General features: G+C 40.0%; 1 protein-coding gene across 1 annotated transcript in view; it reads right to left on the reverse strand.

Annotated features, from left to right (window-relative positions):
• UBL3 (ubiquitin like 3) overlaps positions 1-16,676 on the reverse strand; it is an 83,476-nt gene extending 66,800 nt beyond the window's left edge. Inside the window, exon 1 of the mRNA XM_038374005.2 lies at positions 15,676-16,676. Coding sequence (XP_038229933.1) covers positions 15,676-15,702 — 27 coding nt within the window. The 5' untranslated portion in view covers positions 15,703-16,676. The remainder of the gene's footprint in view (positions 1-15,675) is intronic.
• Positions 16,677-16,987: the final 311 nt, after the last annotated feature.

Raw genomic sequence — 16,987 nt, forward strand, 5'->3', positions numbered from 1 at the left:
TTCCATCTTTAGCACAGAAAAAATACATTACAAGAAATTAAATAGTATTACAAACTTTAGTAATTTATAAAGACATACATAATAAACAACATTCCCCTAAAATTCTGACATAATTCTTAAACTCCTGGTATTTGTAATAAGACTATTTTCCACCAAGGTTCAGAACTTGACCATTTTACTCAACATGGTAAAATCTGTTACATTTTTGTAATCTGGTGCTAAACTGTCCATCCACCACGTCTCCACCCTTCCCCCCGCTCCCAAAATTGTTCAATTGTCTCCTCTCTTACTTAGTTAAAGGAAGAAAGAATACTACTAGTTCTCAATACTCAGTCTTATGACAGGTTTCAGAGTAGTCGTGTTAGTCTGTATTCGCAAAAAGAAAAGGAGTACTTGTGGCACCTTAGAGACTAACAAATTTATTTGAGCATTTGCTCAAATTTATTTTCTCAAATAAATTTGTTAGTCTCTAAGGTGCCACAAGTACTCCTTTTCTTTCATTCTTATGAAGCACTCCAATACTTTGGCAATAAGCACTATAAACGTGCCACTAAATATCCATGTTGATCTGTGAACTCATTCTCCTTCAAACCTCTAGATCAGTGTGAAAGAGGAAAGATATACATTCCCAGCACTGGAAAAATTGTTGATTATATTTGTTTTCCAGTGATTTGGAAAATTTGTAGCTTTAAATCTGAAAGTCAACTTTTTTCAGGAGCAACCATAATACCTGGGAGAATTATCATTTGTTGTAACCCAAGTACTTCAAAACTAGTGAGCTAGAGGAAAATCATTTACAAAAACAAATATATGTAAATGTTACACATACTGTGGCCAATACTGGACTTCATACATCTCTAAACATTCTGAAGTGTTCTATTGCACTATAGCCCTACCTTTAAATGTGGAAGTTTTACTTCTTCTAAAGGCTGAAGCTAACATTCTGTTGCACACGGATAGACCTTGTTGCACTTGCATACATTGATGTCTATTAGTGCTACCTCCACTCAATCTTAAAACAAGACAGTATTGATAATTTTTTTTTAGTTTAGTAATGCATATAAATAAAAAATGTAAAGAAAGGGAAAAAACAGATTCAGGAATGGGTAAGGATTTGCATTATCATCATCATCATCCAACATGTCAGAAAAATGATTTATAATAGAAGTTGGCCAATAAGCCTATAAATGTACGATAGGGCATTTTCTTAATTCAGAACTATATTCCTTACTTTACATGACTTCTTGCGGCTGTCCATTCATGCTTATGTGCTAATTTATTGCCCATAAGTAAGTCTGTTAGCTTTGGTTCCCCCTCTTTCCAATGTTTGTAGGTTTCTTACTGGCTGACTGTATGACTTCTCCTTCCAACCCTTTTTCAGCAGCTATAACCACAGAATCTTCAAGGTCTAAATACAATTCACATTGCCTATCCTTGAAAGTGAATTTGTTCTTTCACACCAGTAATCCAACTAGAACTATTGATAAAACGATACAGCAAATTTCCTCTTCCCTTCTCTCACATGTCTAAAGTAAACAGGATTAAATTCAATAAGACAAATGAAAAGTACTCCACTTAGGAAGGAACAATCAGTTGCACACACACAAAATGGGAAATGACTGCCTAGGAAGGAGCACAGTGGAAGAGGATCTGGGGGTCATAGTTAAGGCTATGTTTTAGTCATGGGTATTTTTAGTAAAAGTCACGGACAGGTCATGGGCAGTGAATAAAAATTCACAGCCCATGACCTGTCCATGACTTGTACTATATACCCTTCGCTAAATCTTGGGGGGGAGGCCTGGGGGTGCTGCGGAGGCAGCGTGGAGGGAGCCGCGGATGCTGGGGGGGGCAACCCAGGGGGCACGTAGCCTGGAACCCCCTGCTGGTGTTGTGAAGGGGGAATTGGCAGGCTCCCTACCCAGCTCCGTGCTTCCTTGGAAGTGGCGACATCCCTCTCTCTCTGCTCCTAGGCGGAGGCACAGCCACGGGGCTCTGCACACTGCCTCCGCCCTGAGCGCTGACTCCACAGCTCTTATTGGCTGGGAACCAAGGCCAATGGGAGCTGTGGGGGCGGTGCCTGCAGGTGGAGGCAGCGCACTGGGCTCCCTGTCCACACCTCCACCTAGGAGCTGAGGGATGTAGCCACTTCCAGGGAGCCCCCCTGAGGTATGCACCTCCCAGAACCCTCACCCCAACCCCACACACCCCAACCCTGAGCCCCCTCCCACACACAAACTCCTGTTGCTGTTCGGGGGAAGGGGCGTAGTGGCCCAAGACTGCCCCAGCAGCAGCTGGTGCAGTTGGCCCAGGGGCTGACTGAGTTGCTCAGGTGGCACCCGGGCCAGCTGCACTGGCCGCTGCAGAAGTCACAGAGGTCCCGGAAAGTCATGGAATCCGTGACCTTCATGACAAACTCACAGCCTTAGTCATAGGGGATCATAAGCTACAGATGAGTCAACAGCATAACACTGTTGCAAAAAATGCAAACATCATTCTGGGATATATTACCAGGAGCGTTGTAAGCAAGACATGAGAAGTAATTTTTCCACTCTACTCTGTGCTGATTAGGCCTCAACAATTAGTACTGTGTCCAGTTCTAGGCACAACATTTCTGGAAAGAGGTGGACAAATGAGAAAGTCCAGAGGAGAGCAATAAAAATTATTAAAGATCAACAAAATATCATCTGTGAAGGAAGATTGAAATAATTGGGTTTGTTTAGGCTGGAGAAGAGAAGACTGAGGGGGAACATGATAACAGTTTTCAGGTACATAAAAGGTTCTTATAAGGAGGGGGGGCAGATAAATTGTTCTCTTTGACCTCTCAGGATAGGAGAAGAAGCAATGGGCTTAAATAGCATCAAGTGTCGTTTAGGTTGGACATAAAGAAAAACTTCTTAACTATCAGGGTAATTAAGCACTGGAATAAATTGCCTAGGGAGGTTGTGGAATCTCTGTCATTGGAGATTTTTAAGAGCAGGTTAGACAAACACCTGTCAGGAATGGTCTAGATAAAACTAGTCCTGCCTTGAGTGTAGGGGACTGGACTAGAAGACCACTCAAGGTCCTCTCCAGTCCTACAATTCTATGGCTGGTTGGCTGATATTCAGAGTTTCAGACACTCTGAAGCTGGCTATTACTGTTCCTAATGCAGCACCCAGTGTACAGCTAAAAACAGCCAACTGGCTTTACCCCCAAAGTTAACAGGCAGAGAGTAGGTAGCCTTGCCTTTCTTTCAACATACAAATTTCAATTTTTAAATAAATACTTTTGTTCAAACAATTCTTGAGAGTTACATCATATACTTGCTATGAGCCACACTACAAACATTGGGTTATAACAAATTACTATGCAACCTTAACTACAGGAGGACCTCCCAATTTCCTCTACATAACAGCAAACCGGAACTGATCTTCAGGGATAAAGGGTATAAATAGTAATCTTGGTTCTCCTGGGGGAAAAGTACCATATTTCTTAGAACATGTTTCAGTATTTTAGTATGAAATATTGACTCAGTGCAAAAAACAAAAAAACCTCTGGGTGCAGTAACATGTAACCAATATCTGTCATGTTTTATTTCCAGTCTTTCATAGAATCATAGAAATGTAGAGAAGGAAGGGACCTTGAGAGGTCATTAAATCCATCTCCCCCATGCTGAGGCAGAGCCAAGTATACTTGTTCAATAACATAGGGAAGTGGTTCTCAACCAGGGGTATGTGTACCCCGGGGGGTACGCAGCTGTCTTCCAGAGGGTACATCAACTTGTTTAGATATTTAACGGGCTACATAAAAAGCACTAGCGATGTCAGTAAAAACTAAAATTTCATACAATGACTTGTTTGTGCTGCTCTATATACTATACACTGACATGTAAGTACAATATTTATATTCTAATTCATTTTATAATTTTATGGTAAAAATGAGCAAGTAAGCAATTTTTCAGTAATAGTGTGCTCAGACACTGGTCTGATTTTATAAGCAAGTAGTTTTTAAGTGAGGTAAAACTTGGGGACACAAGACAAATCAAACTCCTGAAAGGGATACAGTAGTCTGGAAAGGTTGAGAGCCACTGACATAGAGCTCATCACTGCTCAGGCATGACAAGGTATTTGAAAGCATCTTCAGTATTAAGAAGGATAAAAAGGGCCAAAAATATATACAAACAGTCCACTACATAAAGCCATCCAGAAATTACTATCTATGGTTACTACTCTTCCTTTCCTCTCATGTCTATGAATTTTAGCATTTTTTCCTTTCAGCTGTTTTCATACACTGAAAAATAGGACATTCTTATACTCAAACTAAGTTTTTAGGATGGGGGAGCTAAGGGGAAAATGAACATCTCCTAATGGCAGGTTTATCATCAATAAAGACCTAATTTGTTTATGATTTTAAAGGGCTTTAATATTGAAAAATATACTCCATGGCTGTGAAGGGTGGTTGGATAATACCTACACATCTTCAGAGATGAAAGGTCAAAGTATAGATCTCATTCAGGTCACAAATTAAACAAATTGATTGATTTCCCTAATCCCAAATGATGGGTTATTACAATCATAAAGATACTACATACAGTATTGGTCACAATTGTCTGTCTCTGCTCAGAAGATGCCCAAGACTAGCAAAAGTGTTGAAGGTTGAACTGATGTGAAGTGGCAGAACCAACTGAGAAAGCCTGTAAGTACCTAACTTGCCTATGCCTGGCTCAGCTCTACCCAGAATTCTTAGTCCCTCACTTTTACAATTTCAAACCCAACTCATATAATCAAGCACACACAAAACAACATACATGTAGATAGAAGGACTGATCAGTGATCAGCCTATAATCCATGTATAGGGCAGGCTGTCTTTATAAAAGTAAAGAGATAGCAAAGATATAGTACCTGAACTAAAATTAATCTGGGTTGCTGAAAACTGGACTGCAGTATACTTGGTGGAGGATGGAATCTTTGAAGAATTTAGCAGCAAAGTTCTATTAAATCTCTACTGAGCATGTGCAAAATGCAACTTGGCCAAATTTGAGTGGATTTCTACAGGGATGGCAAAGACATCACTGACACAAAGGTCAACTCCCTGCCAAAATTACAAATCTCTGCTCCAAAGCATGGAGGCACTAGTGGGTTTCAAAAAAAAAAAAAAAAAATAGATTACTGGAAGTTTTAACGTGGTCAAAACAATTTCTCTCTAACCTAGTTCTTTGAAATGGCTGAATTGTTTTGGCTGAAGTTTTCCATAAAAAACCAAAGCCTAAGGCAAACATGGTGGTAAAGTTATAAGCAACTGAATAAAATGGGAAGTATCAGGTAACCTTAGCAACAGACAGCACTACCAGCCCTACCTATAATAATATACTGTTCTTTTTTCAGAGGATGACAGCAAATAGTATGTAAAAGTACTTTCATTTTAGGTACATAGTTAGTAATATTACCAGCTCACCTGTTGCAATACAACTGTAGAGAGTCACCAATTCTTTTACATATTTTCAGTTCTGTCCCAATATTTTCATTATTAGCATGATAAAAAGAGTTCACGATTGTCTACCTTTCTCATTAAAAAAACTTGATAAATCAAAATTTGAAATATTTTTGCAACCAGTCTTGGTATTGTTGTAAACAGAAAAAAGAAAAGCTGCATACAAGTATCATATACAAATACAGATGAGTCCCCATAAAATGATCTACCTTAAACTGTAAAGATTAAAACATGCATAACTATGTAAATCCAATACGAAATTATGTGTCCATTTACATCAGTAATTCAGTTTTCACAAATGAAAATTTTATTTGCTTTATGATGTTTCACACAGGATGGATTTGATTTAAATCATGATTTAAATTACTAGTCAGGAAGACTCGATTTAATCATAGATTTCTACATAAAAGTGCATTCTTGTTGGTTGTTATAACCTTAATACATATTCTTCACAACTCAGAGATAGAGGTAGGTTTCATATTTAGAAGTACACACTATACATATTTAAAGTGATTTATTTTGAAAACTTTTCAAATTAGTTTTACAGCTATATCAGAAAATGAATGATTGTTTGGTTATTTCAGGTCCCAAACGATTTCTCAATTTGGAATGAATTAGTCCAACGGAAGAAAATATTCTTTCTACACCGGCAGAAGAAGCTACTGCTGTTAAAAGTGAGATTATCACTTCAACAGTCTCTGAATCCAACTGCTTAAGTGACTTCCACCAGTTCACTGGAGTGACTTTCTTTAAAACATCATCAGCAAACATATTTCTTGAATGGTTCACCCTTAGCTCTGAAGTTTTTTATAGCTGGCATTACCGAGGGATGATTGCTGGATGCATTTTATTAAAAAAAAAATCCAAAAAAGCTGATTTATATAAAAAAAATCCCATTTTTTTTATTTTATTTTTTAAATAATTGATTTTTATCCACCCTGGTTTCACAACAGCTATTAATTATTCTGCATAATTCTTCTTTGTAAAGACTAAAATTAAAAATCTATAGCACCAAGATGACATACAAACTTCAACCCTTATTAGTACACTGTACAACAACTAAAGTAACTGAACATTATTCCAAACAGTCACTTTCATGCCACCGGCCCATGCAAGTACTAATGTGTAATAAAACCTATTACATCCACGATTTTAAACGTTATTGATACTGTATAGCTCATTATTAGCCATTCTCTCAGTCATTAATGATACAATACATAATGCTATGAAAAGAATATCTGGTACTTAAGCTCCTTTGGAAACTATAAACTTTTTTGTTTTAATATATATATAAGGCCACAATTCTAAAATAACTGAAGTGCTCCCCTGATGACTCATTAGGGTAACAAGGGATTGTTGGATAACTAATCAAGCTCAACACACCATCAGCATCTTAAAGTTATACCGCAGCTCTGAAAGGCACAATTGATTGATTAAATATTGATCTTCACTATTTATTTTTATTACAAACAATAATGGAATCTCTATATTAAATATATACGTCAGTATTCGAAGGGACTATAAGTAGTATCATTTGATATGGTTTGTTAGAGTTCAGAAACAGATTAGTGTGGCACAGGTGACTGTTAGACCACAATGCACTGGGACATCATGCTTGCTGCACAGAGGAGATATTAACCAATGTTGCAATATCCAACTCTGAAATGAAATTACTTTGGAGATAAAACACATTCTTCTCACTGTTTAATCTCAAAAGAAGAAAAAAACCCCACCATGTTATGTTTATTTTAAAAAGGTACCACATTTACATCTAAGTAATTCAGAGAATTTCTTATCTTACATAACATAATATGATGCAAGAAAGATCATGGGAAAGCTTCCAAAAGAGCAAAGACCCAAGTTTTTCAAGGTTGAAGCATTCATCCATACCTGAAATACTGGCATTACAAATTGAAGTCCAGATCTGCAGCTGAATAGCACTAAAAGAGGAGAGCCACCATTGTTTCCCCCCTGAATCTACTATGGCTGTCCCAGCACAGGTCCAGGTCTTTGGTGTAAATCAGATAAGCCTGAACAGTACTTGAATCAATGACAGCTACCTGGAGCAAATCAGGGGCCATTCCAACAGATAGACATACAGTGTAGGAGTGTCATAGACACACTTCTTAGTTGGTGACTATGAGATACTATTATCCAGCAGCTGGATAATAGTTCCCTCCTCTTTCAGATGCTTTTATAAGTTTAGTGGCTCTCTGTGAAGACTCTTTTTGGAGAAAATTTATAGTATGTTTTGATCAACGCACTCTTCCTTTTTAGTGCAAATTTAAAACACATCTATGATGATTACCAGATGCAAGTTTAGAGAGAACCTGCCAATGGATTCCACTGACTGCAATTGTCAAACTAGAACATATCAATCCTTCTCTGTCAACCAACCAACCAACCCACCCACCCTGAAACTGACAGTCGCTGTCAAAGAATATTTGAATGTTCACTCCATGCTTTAGGACAGTTCGATGTTACTTCTTTAACAAGGTTTAAATATTTCTGAAGACTTATAAATCAGAAGTTGAGAATGACTACCACTGAGAAGTCTCATCTTTTTTCCTTTGTCATAACAAATAACGAAGATATCCTTGACACAATTTTACCAATGTTCTTTGAAGGCCCCTTCAGCAACTTTGACATATTATTCTCTAAATTTTCTTTTCTGACATAGAATCAATAGCATTAATTTGGAAAGCATTTGGCTGCATAGACACAATTTAAGGAATTTTCTCATATTTGACCAACAGTCCTTACAATTATAAGTGTTCGTTCTTTAATTTTTTCCTTCAATATTTCTTCATTTTCATCACAAGTAGCATCTGGTGGTGGACCTGCCATTTTAAATTTGTTTGGGGAAGTATAGCCAGGCCAAAATACTTCAGTCATTCTTTTAAATTGATCATTTTGCGCTACCCTGGAGGTGGTTAGCATAGTAAGAGGTTGCAACTCCTATCAAATGCAAGTTGTTGTTATAGCATAGTCATAGACTGATCTTTGCCAATTTTTGGATACCAAAACCAGAGACTACTCCAAAACTAAGCTGAAGTTGAAGATGTGCTAAAAGGTCTGAAATTTAGACTTAAATCAGCATCATGGCTAGGATTAGATGACAATGATGGAATCAAAAGTTTTCACTGTTACTAAATTTAGAATAAATGGCCAATATCTAGTGAATGCAATAGTGCAGATAGACAGAAGACTGAAAAATAAGAAAAAAATGAGAAAGAAAAAAAAAAGAAAAAAAAAATATATACAGAACCATCAAGATTACCCAGAACTTTCCAGAAGTGCCTAGAATCTTGCAAGACCGCTCTCCCAAGAATAATGTAAATTCTTCAGAGTGAGGAACAAGCTCAAAAGTTTAAAAAAAATAAAAAAATTCTCTAAGATCCAGAGGCTTTGCTTCTCTGTGGGGAAAAACAGGTTTTATTTTGGGGATTTGGGATTGTTGTTGCAACATCATCATTTTTGCAGATTATTTACTCTGTGTATTTGACAGCACTTTGCATATAGTCAGTTCCACAGTTTCTCCTACATTATTTCTAACATCTATCTTACAGTAGCACTCAATGGGTGCATACAGGACTGGAACATCATTGTGTTGTGCACTGTACAAGCATATATGAAAAACAGTTCCAGCCCTCAAACCTTATACTCTAAAACTTATTTAAGCATAGAAACAGACAAAAACTGGATATAAGTGTATATACAAGCAGGCCCCATGTATTCCACGTTCCATAGCGTCAGATTTCACCCCTTTCACAGAGCTGTGCTCCAGAATCTGTGTTTCTAGATAGATAGATAGATAGATAGATATAGCAGCATTTCCCAAACTTTTCTGGCCATGGAACACTTTTTAGCCTATTACAGAACATTTATAATATTATTTTGTAGTCGTTTGGTTTTCAAATAAAAAATTGCATTATTTATGCTCAAATATATTTTATTTTATAAAGCAAAGCAAAAATACAAATTTAAAATAACTTGAACTAACAATTTCTAACTGGAAAGCGTGTATAAAGTAGTACAAAAATCAAGAGCAAGAGTCAAAATTAAATTCTAGATTCTTTCACGGAACACCTATTCACATTGTGTGGAACGCAGTTTGGGAAACGCTGGTCTAAAGTCATAGTGATCATGGAAAAAACCTTGAAAGCATCAACACTGTTACCTGCCTGCGTTTGCACAGAGACCAAAACAATAGCTCTGAGAACTGTGAATTGCCCCATTTATCTCAAACAGAGCCCTGTGGACTCCAGAGCTGCAGAATTTGGCTATTTTTTTGACATATAAAATTCAATTTTTGTTGCTGTAGAATTCATCATTTTGCTACTACCAGGTGCCCAGCTTTTGTTTTCCGTCTCTCAGTCTTTCCAGGACCTGCCAGCAGTTGCCTCTGGCTCCCAAGCATTCCCCAAAAGGGGGAATTAATTGGATTACAGTGTGTACTCCCTGCACTGTTTCATGGAACTAGACAACGGGGAGCTGGGGAGCAAGAACTGGAGTCCAGCTTGCAGCCAGGAAACAGAGGGAACCAGAAAATAGGCCGATGACTTAACTTGCCTGGAAAACAGTGTAGCAGTCAAGGCCAGGAGGAAATGTCCCAATGAAGCAGACTATAAGCCCTGTCAGTTCCTTGCACAATGGTGGACGCAAGTTCTGTGCCAAATAACTTGAACAACAACATAGGAGCCAAGGCCCAGGGAGAGGAGCTGGGCCACCTGGAGAGCATAGCAAAAAAAACCTCATCTTCAAAAATAACCATTGACAAATTTCACATCTGAGTATTTTCAACTATGAGACACAGATCTGTGTTCATGTGGGGGAATAAGATATGGGGCATTTTATTGTGAAACGAGTAAATTAACACTGCCTAAAAGTTATGGATGGGTACTGTGGAATTTGGTCCTATTCTGCCACGGAGTATACAATGTCCTGTATACAAACAAATGATCATAATAATGATTGGTATGCCTGGTTAGATACATGGGTTGTTCTGTTTTGTTTGTTGGGCAAGGGGAATATTTTCAGATTATTTTAGTACAGGTTGCCAAGTATATATGTGACATCAGCTTTGAGCATGTATGGCCCTGATCACAGCTGCAGGTAACAGGAGAGTGTTGGAAGACAGGCAGGGAGAAATGTCTTGTCCCTTTAAAAGCAGCACTGCGATATGTTACACACCCTGATTCAACATACAGGAAACCAGAAAAGGAGCTTTCTTCATCCTGATCCCCTCCCACATCCCCGACATACACACTCAAAAAGGAAGACGACGACAACACATGAAATGATACACTATGATATGTTTCACTCTCTCCTGTATCAGGAAAGAAAGAATACCCAAATGCTTCCTGGCTGCAAACTGGATAACATTACAATTAAATACAGAACACAATATACCATGAATAAATACTTAAATGCTTCAGATTGGAGATGGGGATGTAAAATGCACAGAAATAACATTTTAGCATTTATTAGTCACTCCCTCAAGTGCTCTTTAATAAAGTTAACACAGTCAACTTGGTATCTAATCAGTTTAAAAAATAAGAAGAGTTATTTCAGATTCTGTCACAAAGCCTACAAAAAGGTAAAAGGAGGAACAGTAACTAAAATAAATAAGGTAAGAGGATAAAGATGCACCACTTTTTGAATTTTGTCCCCATAAATGAAATGCTGTGAATAAAATCAAATATGTTTAACTACTTTATTTCCAATATATTATGTTGATATTCTCCTTGAGTATTCTTATCTTTAGAATATTTTTAAACTGGTTGATGGATACTGAAACTTAACTGCACACAACTACTTCTTCAGGTTCTTCTTCCACTCTCCTACTGCACCTTCTTTCAGGCTGTGCCATCTGCTTGAGGCCATATCCCTGTCTGGTTTTCTCCATGAAGTCCCTCATGAAATCATACTTCACAGGTGCCAGTATACACTAGGCCACCCATCTTCTCCCTACTTTTTATTTCCTGAAATAGCTTGTACAGGCACACATATAAACCTCTTCAAAAACTGTGGAATAAGTTTGGAACCAGTTTTTGTTGTTGTCCTTCTTTTGTCCACTATCCTCATTACCCATTGAGACGATAGTGTTTCTGCCCACAAGCACCTGTCTTGTGTCTGTTAAGTGCCTAGCACGGGAGACACTAATTAAGTTTTACTAAAAATAGGCATTCCATACACCATGATGTCTTTTGATTAAGTCTTAGTATACGGACTCAAACAGACTGTAGAAAATAATTTAATAGTCTATAAATTCCTAATTTATAAATGTTTTGTTGTTTACATGGTGCCCATGCAAAAGGGGTCAACAAAAAGAATATCTCCCTCGAACATTACTCAGAGAGAGAAAACGTATGGGACTTAACAACATAGAAGACATGCAAAGGGTGGCCCTGGATATTCAGGGGTGGCAGAGTCTTGTTCATGCCCTAAGCAATGTCTGAAGGTGCAGGAAGGACTTAGTTTGAGACTAAGCCATACAAGGTGCTTTTCAAAGACAGAAGTCCTCGAAAAGAAATTAGATTTGTAAGGAAGAGTGTCATAACAGTACAAGAGACATGGACACAGCCTTGCCTGGATTACATGACAGTCCCACTGAAATCCCTGGAATTATTCATTTAAGTAATATTTTCTGTACTGAGCCCATGTTTTGAGTAGCTTGTGCTGAAACACTTAACTATGCTTATATCAAAACTCAAACAAGAAAACTAAATATTTTCATTAAGTCAAAAGAGTAGATTCAAATTAACTACTGAATCTGCAAACCAGTTAGTGCCTTCTTATTTTTACTGAAGAAATATGACTTGCAAACAGATCACCTGTTATCTACAATCTATTTCCAACCACTACTGCATGGCAAAACTGGTCAATTTTCTGGTGAAAGTGTTTGAAATATTCAGAGACGATCCCTATGGTCACTGGCACCCCCAAAATTCTTTTACTAAAACAGGGAACTATGAGAAAAACAAACAAAATTATGCTCCAATCCTGCAATACAATCTGCTACCACTGACCCCTACACATGTCTAGAGTCCTAATTAGTTGATGAAAAGCCACACAGCCACATAGGTCAACACTAGCAGGTTTCATTGAAGAACTGGAGCCTTAACCTTTGAGTAGCATGTATTGCAACAGTAGTAGCAAAACACATACTTATAAAATAATGTTTGGAATGTGGTGTGTCAATCTACTTTGTTAATAGAATGCAAATGATAAAGAATTATATTAATCATTTAAGACTGATGTGTTGAAATGTTTAGCAACATAAAAAGCGACTAATTCTAGAGGAAGTCAATCAAACATGTGACTGAAGAGGTCAAAGTTTTGCACATATTCAAATGCTGTACTAGCTTTAAATTTCTGTACAGCTTTTATAGATTTATATAAATTCAGAATATATATATACACACACCCCCCAGAACATTGCTAATTTCCACTGATAGAAAGAGCTATTGCAAATAACTACATTTTGCAAAGTAGCCATTAAAATAATAAAAAGCAGATACTAAATCATTTATCTGACAAATACAGTTTAGTTTTAATTATTTATTATAATACTTGGGTGTTTTGTAAAAGGTTTTGTAAACATAATGAATTTTAGTAATACGACATCCCTCTAGACTACTATTAAATCGTTGAGAACTGGGAAAAAGACCATTACTTGTGCATACAAATTACGGAGGGGGTGGATTAGGGAAATGCAAATTACCAATATTCTATAGTAAATACAAACAAACAAGGTGACAGCCTGATAAATGTTTCTCTTTTAGGAACAATCAGTTTAAACAACGATTACTAGAAAATGTGAGCTTTTGGAGTGAGGAGGTTGACAATAGGAAACTAAGGGCTAGTCTACACGGCAGCGCTTTAACTTGGCTTTTGTAGTTGCAGCAGAGCGCTGGGAGAGAGGTCTCCCAGCGCTCTAAGAAACCCACCTTCACGAGGGGCATGGGTGCACTGTCTATATTGGCACTTTACAGCGCTGAAACTTGACACCCCCCGAGTGCTGCATTTCCCCATGTTCCTTCTAACAATTTATCTATACTTAATAGCCCAATTTTTCACAGTGTATATGACTCAAGCCTGTTAAGACAAGACAACTGCAGCTAAAAAAAAAAAGCAGAAACCTATTGAAATGGTCCTGAAGAGCCAGCATGAATTTATACCCCCCAGTTAAAATGAATAGATACTGATGTTATCATTTGATATTTCATCCCCATATATCCAAAAAGTCACTACTGCTAACAATCTTCTTGATTAAGAACAAATGGCATATCTTTAGGCCTAGATTTTACTACTAGCAATGAGCCAATATGGCATCAGAATAATTACTACCTTTAAAAGATAGAACAGTTTTTATAGCTAAAAAATTTTTATTTCTATCGTTTAAATGTGTACATTGATATAAAATCAAGTCTTCGGCACAAGATGTCTAGTGACAGCACAATGATTCCCAAGTAGGTAGGGTCCAGGAGTACTGTGGAGGGGCAACTTGCTCAGCTCAGGGAAAGGGGAGAGAAGAGTGCTTCCTGTTGCTGTCTAGAGACCCCTCCAGCAAATTTCAAAAACAATGCTAAGGGATTTGCATCCAGCCCTCCTCAGCTAGACTAAGATTTGCTATGATATGACGCATTAGTCAGGGAGGGGAAGGGGAAAGACTATTCAGTGTATTCTCAGGGTTAAGGAGACCCTGAAAGGAAACATATACTAAATAATATTATGACTGAAAATTACAGTGCAAAGGATTCAAACTCAGACACAACAGTCCCCCATCCTCCAAGTCATAATATAAGGAATATATGAGAGAGAAAAAAAGCCCACAGCCACTGATTTTTTTAATCATTTATCTTATTACTTCTCTTTTTTTGGCAAAATTTAATTTTTCTACAGCAGCCAAAATGAATCTCTGCAAGAAACAATGAAAGTAAGCTCCCAAATGGTAGCGCTATTCCAACAGCCTGATTAGCATGAATATGCACATTAACTGCATACCTACTATGCCTGAAACAAGGGCTATCCATCTTTACATTCTTTCTACAGTACTAGGTTATCAAGGCAAAAAGTAATTTCACACCAAATGACAGAAGCATGGACATGTCTTCTGCTGTAAAACAAAGTCACCACCAATCACCTTGAAATATGAAGAATGAAGTGATATGTGGAAGAGTTTTGCTGTAAGAATAAAGAGCTAACATCAAAATGTATTAACCAGTTTCTTTCAATTTATAACATCAGAAAATTCATGCTGCAAATAGATTAATTAGCAGACCTGAAAGACTAGTGCAAAAACTCCCTCCTCCTCCTCCTCCCCCCAAAGCACCAGAACATGCCCATCTATACACCTTTCTGGTTTTAAATTTATTGATCTAGCAGGTCCAAGGGGAGCTCAACAGAGAACTATACTGGTCGAAGTACAGTTCACTAAAAGAAATACAACTGTCCTTGAAAAACGTCAATACTGCAGCTAGTACACAAGAGATCTTATTGTGTAAATAGATGTGTGAGTTTTTGCCTGTTGACCTGTATCAAGTGAAGAGATTACCTCCCTATCAATCTAGATGCCAAAGTGTTGGTGAGAAGCCAGGGAAGTGGGAGAAAAGAATAGGGCCGAATTTCAGCTGGTTCTGGAGGATAAACGCTTTCCAGTATGCTATGGTTTGGACACAAATGGTTTCTGGTACAGTTTTATTTTGTATAGCATATCGCTCACACATTATAATCCAAAATGCTTCACAGAGTTACACAATACAGCTTCACAAAATGAAAAGACGCAGACAGCTATTCACTGGTGTAGGTAAAGGAGAAGGACAATTACCTCTCCGAGTTGCCTTACTACATACAAGACAGGTTTCAGCGTAGCAGCTGTGTTAGTCTGTATTCACAAAAAGAAAAGGTGCCACAAGTACTCCTTTCCTTTTCTTTTTACATACAAGACGACACTGCAGCTCCCCGATTCCCTTACGAAAAATCAAAGCAGCATCTGGACGTATGGGGGGGGGGGAGAAGAGGAGACACTAGAAGGCTGGAACTTTTTGTCCCCTACATCCTTAACTGACAGGAGTGTCATTTTCTGCTAACCCTCTTTGCTGAACCCCTCTCTTTTTCCCTCTTCATCTCCCAAACACACCCCCAACAGACTGTCAACCAGTGGCTGTAGTAACGACAGCAAATAAGGCGCACGGTACTTACCATGTCAGCTGGGACACTGCTGGACATCTTGCTGGTATACTCTAGTGGTTTAAAACAACTTTTTTTTTAAAAAAAAAAAATAAATAAATAATAATAATACTAAGCTCGCACAGCAAGGGACGCGCGCGCGGTTCGGCGGCAGTAAGTTCAAGTTACTATGAGTGGCTGATATGCAGAGACGAGGCTGTTTGCTGAGGGGGAAATATCCAAGAGGAGCCGGTCTCCAGCGGGCACAGCAGCAGCCCGGAGATGGCAGCAGATCCTTGTCAGCAGCAGCGGTGCCAGGTGGACCAGGCAGGGCTGTACAGTGACATGAACTGCGGGCGGCGGGAGGGGAGGGGGGGGGGTTCTTCCTTTTCCAGCCCAGACGGATAATGACGGGATGATTCACGGGATAGCTCTGCGCCCAAGTCACCTCCTCATTAAAGCGGGTGACCCAGACAGGCTGGGCGACCTTCCGCTGGCCGGGGCGAGCGGCTGAAGTTTGTGTCCTCCCAGGAGGCGGGGAGGGTGCCGGGGGCGGACCACCCTGCACGGTGTCTGCGGGCGAGGGAGAAGGGCAGCGTCTCTCCCCGGCCCGGGGTGCCCTCCCCCCACACCGCTCCGGGAGCGGCAGCGCCTCAAGGGGAATTTAAACGGCAGCCGCCTCCAGCCCGCAGCAGCCTCAGGTCTCTGCTCTCATCGCCGCTGCCTCCCCCGTCCAACGGCTCCCTCAGCGGCCCGGCGGGGACCCCAGTGCCGGGCTGGCTGCCCTGCCTCGTCTCGCTGTGGGCCGGGGCCGTCTCAGTGCGATCCGCGCTCTGCCCCGCGCCCGCAGCCGCCGCCTGTCATCTTCCTCTCAAGCCAACATGGCGCCCGCCGAGCCGAGGGAAGGGGACACAGCGGGGGAGAGACGAGCCCGCCCCTCCCCGTGCGTCACGCCCGGCATCCCCCGCGGGGCACCATGGGGATTGTAGGCCGCGGAGCGGGGGAAGCCTCGGGAACCCACAGCCCGGAGAGTCGAGCGCCGCCCTCGCTCAGCGACGGTTGCTAGGGCTGGCAACGGGTCGTGGGGGCGGTATCCTGGTCCGCTGGCCGCGTGCTCACGAGGGAGCCCACGGGGGCCGAGGAAGGCCGGGCGCCTCGCCCACAGTTCCCCGGCTCCGGGGGGGGGCCCCACACTTCCCCAGGGGGCTGCAAGCTCGGCGGGGGCCCCACACTTCCCCAGGGGGCTTCCAGCCTAGGAGCCCCACACTTCCCAAGGGCCCCTCCCTGCCAGCAGCAGGGGCTGCAGTCCCAATGATCACCCTGCTCCCCAAAGTCTCTGGCTGGA

This window comes from Dermochelys coriacea, chromosome 1, assembly GCF_009764565.3.
Source record: "Dermochelys coriacea isolate rDerCor1 chromosome 1, rDerCor1.pri.v4, whole genome shotgun sequence".
Lineage (NCBI taxonomy): Eukaryota > Metazoa > Chordata > Testudines > Dermochelyidae > Dermochelys > Dermochelys coriacea.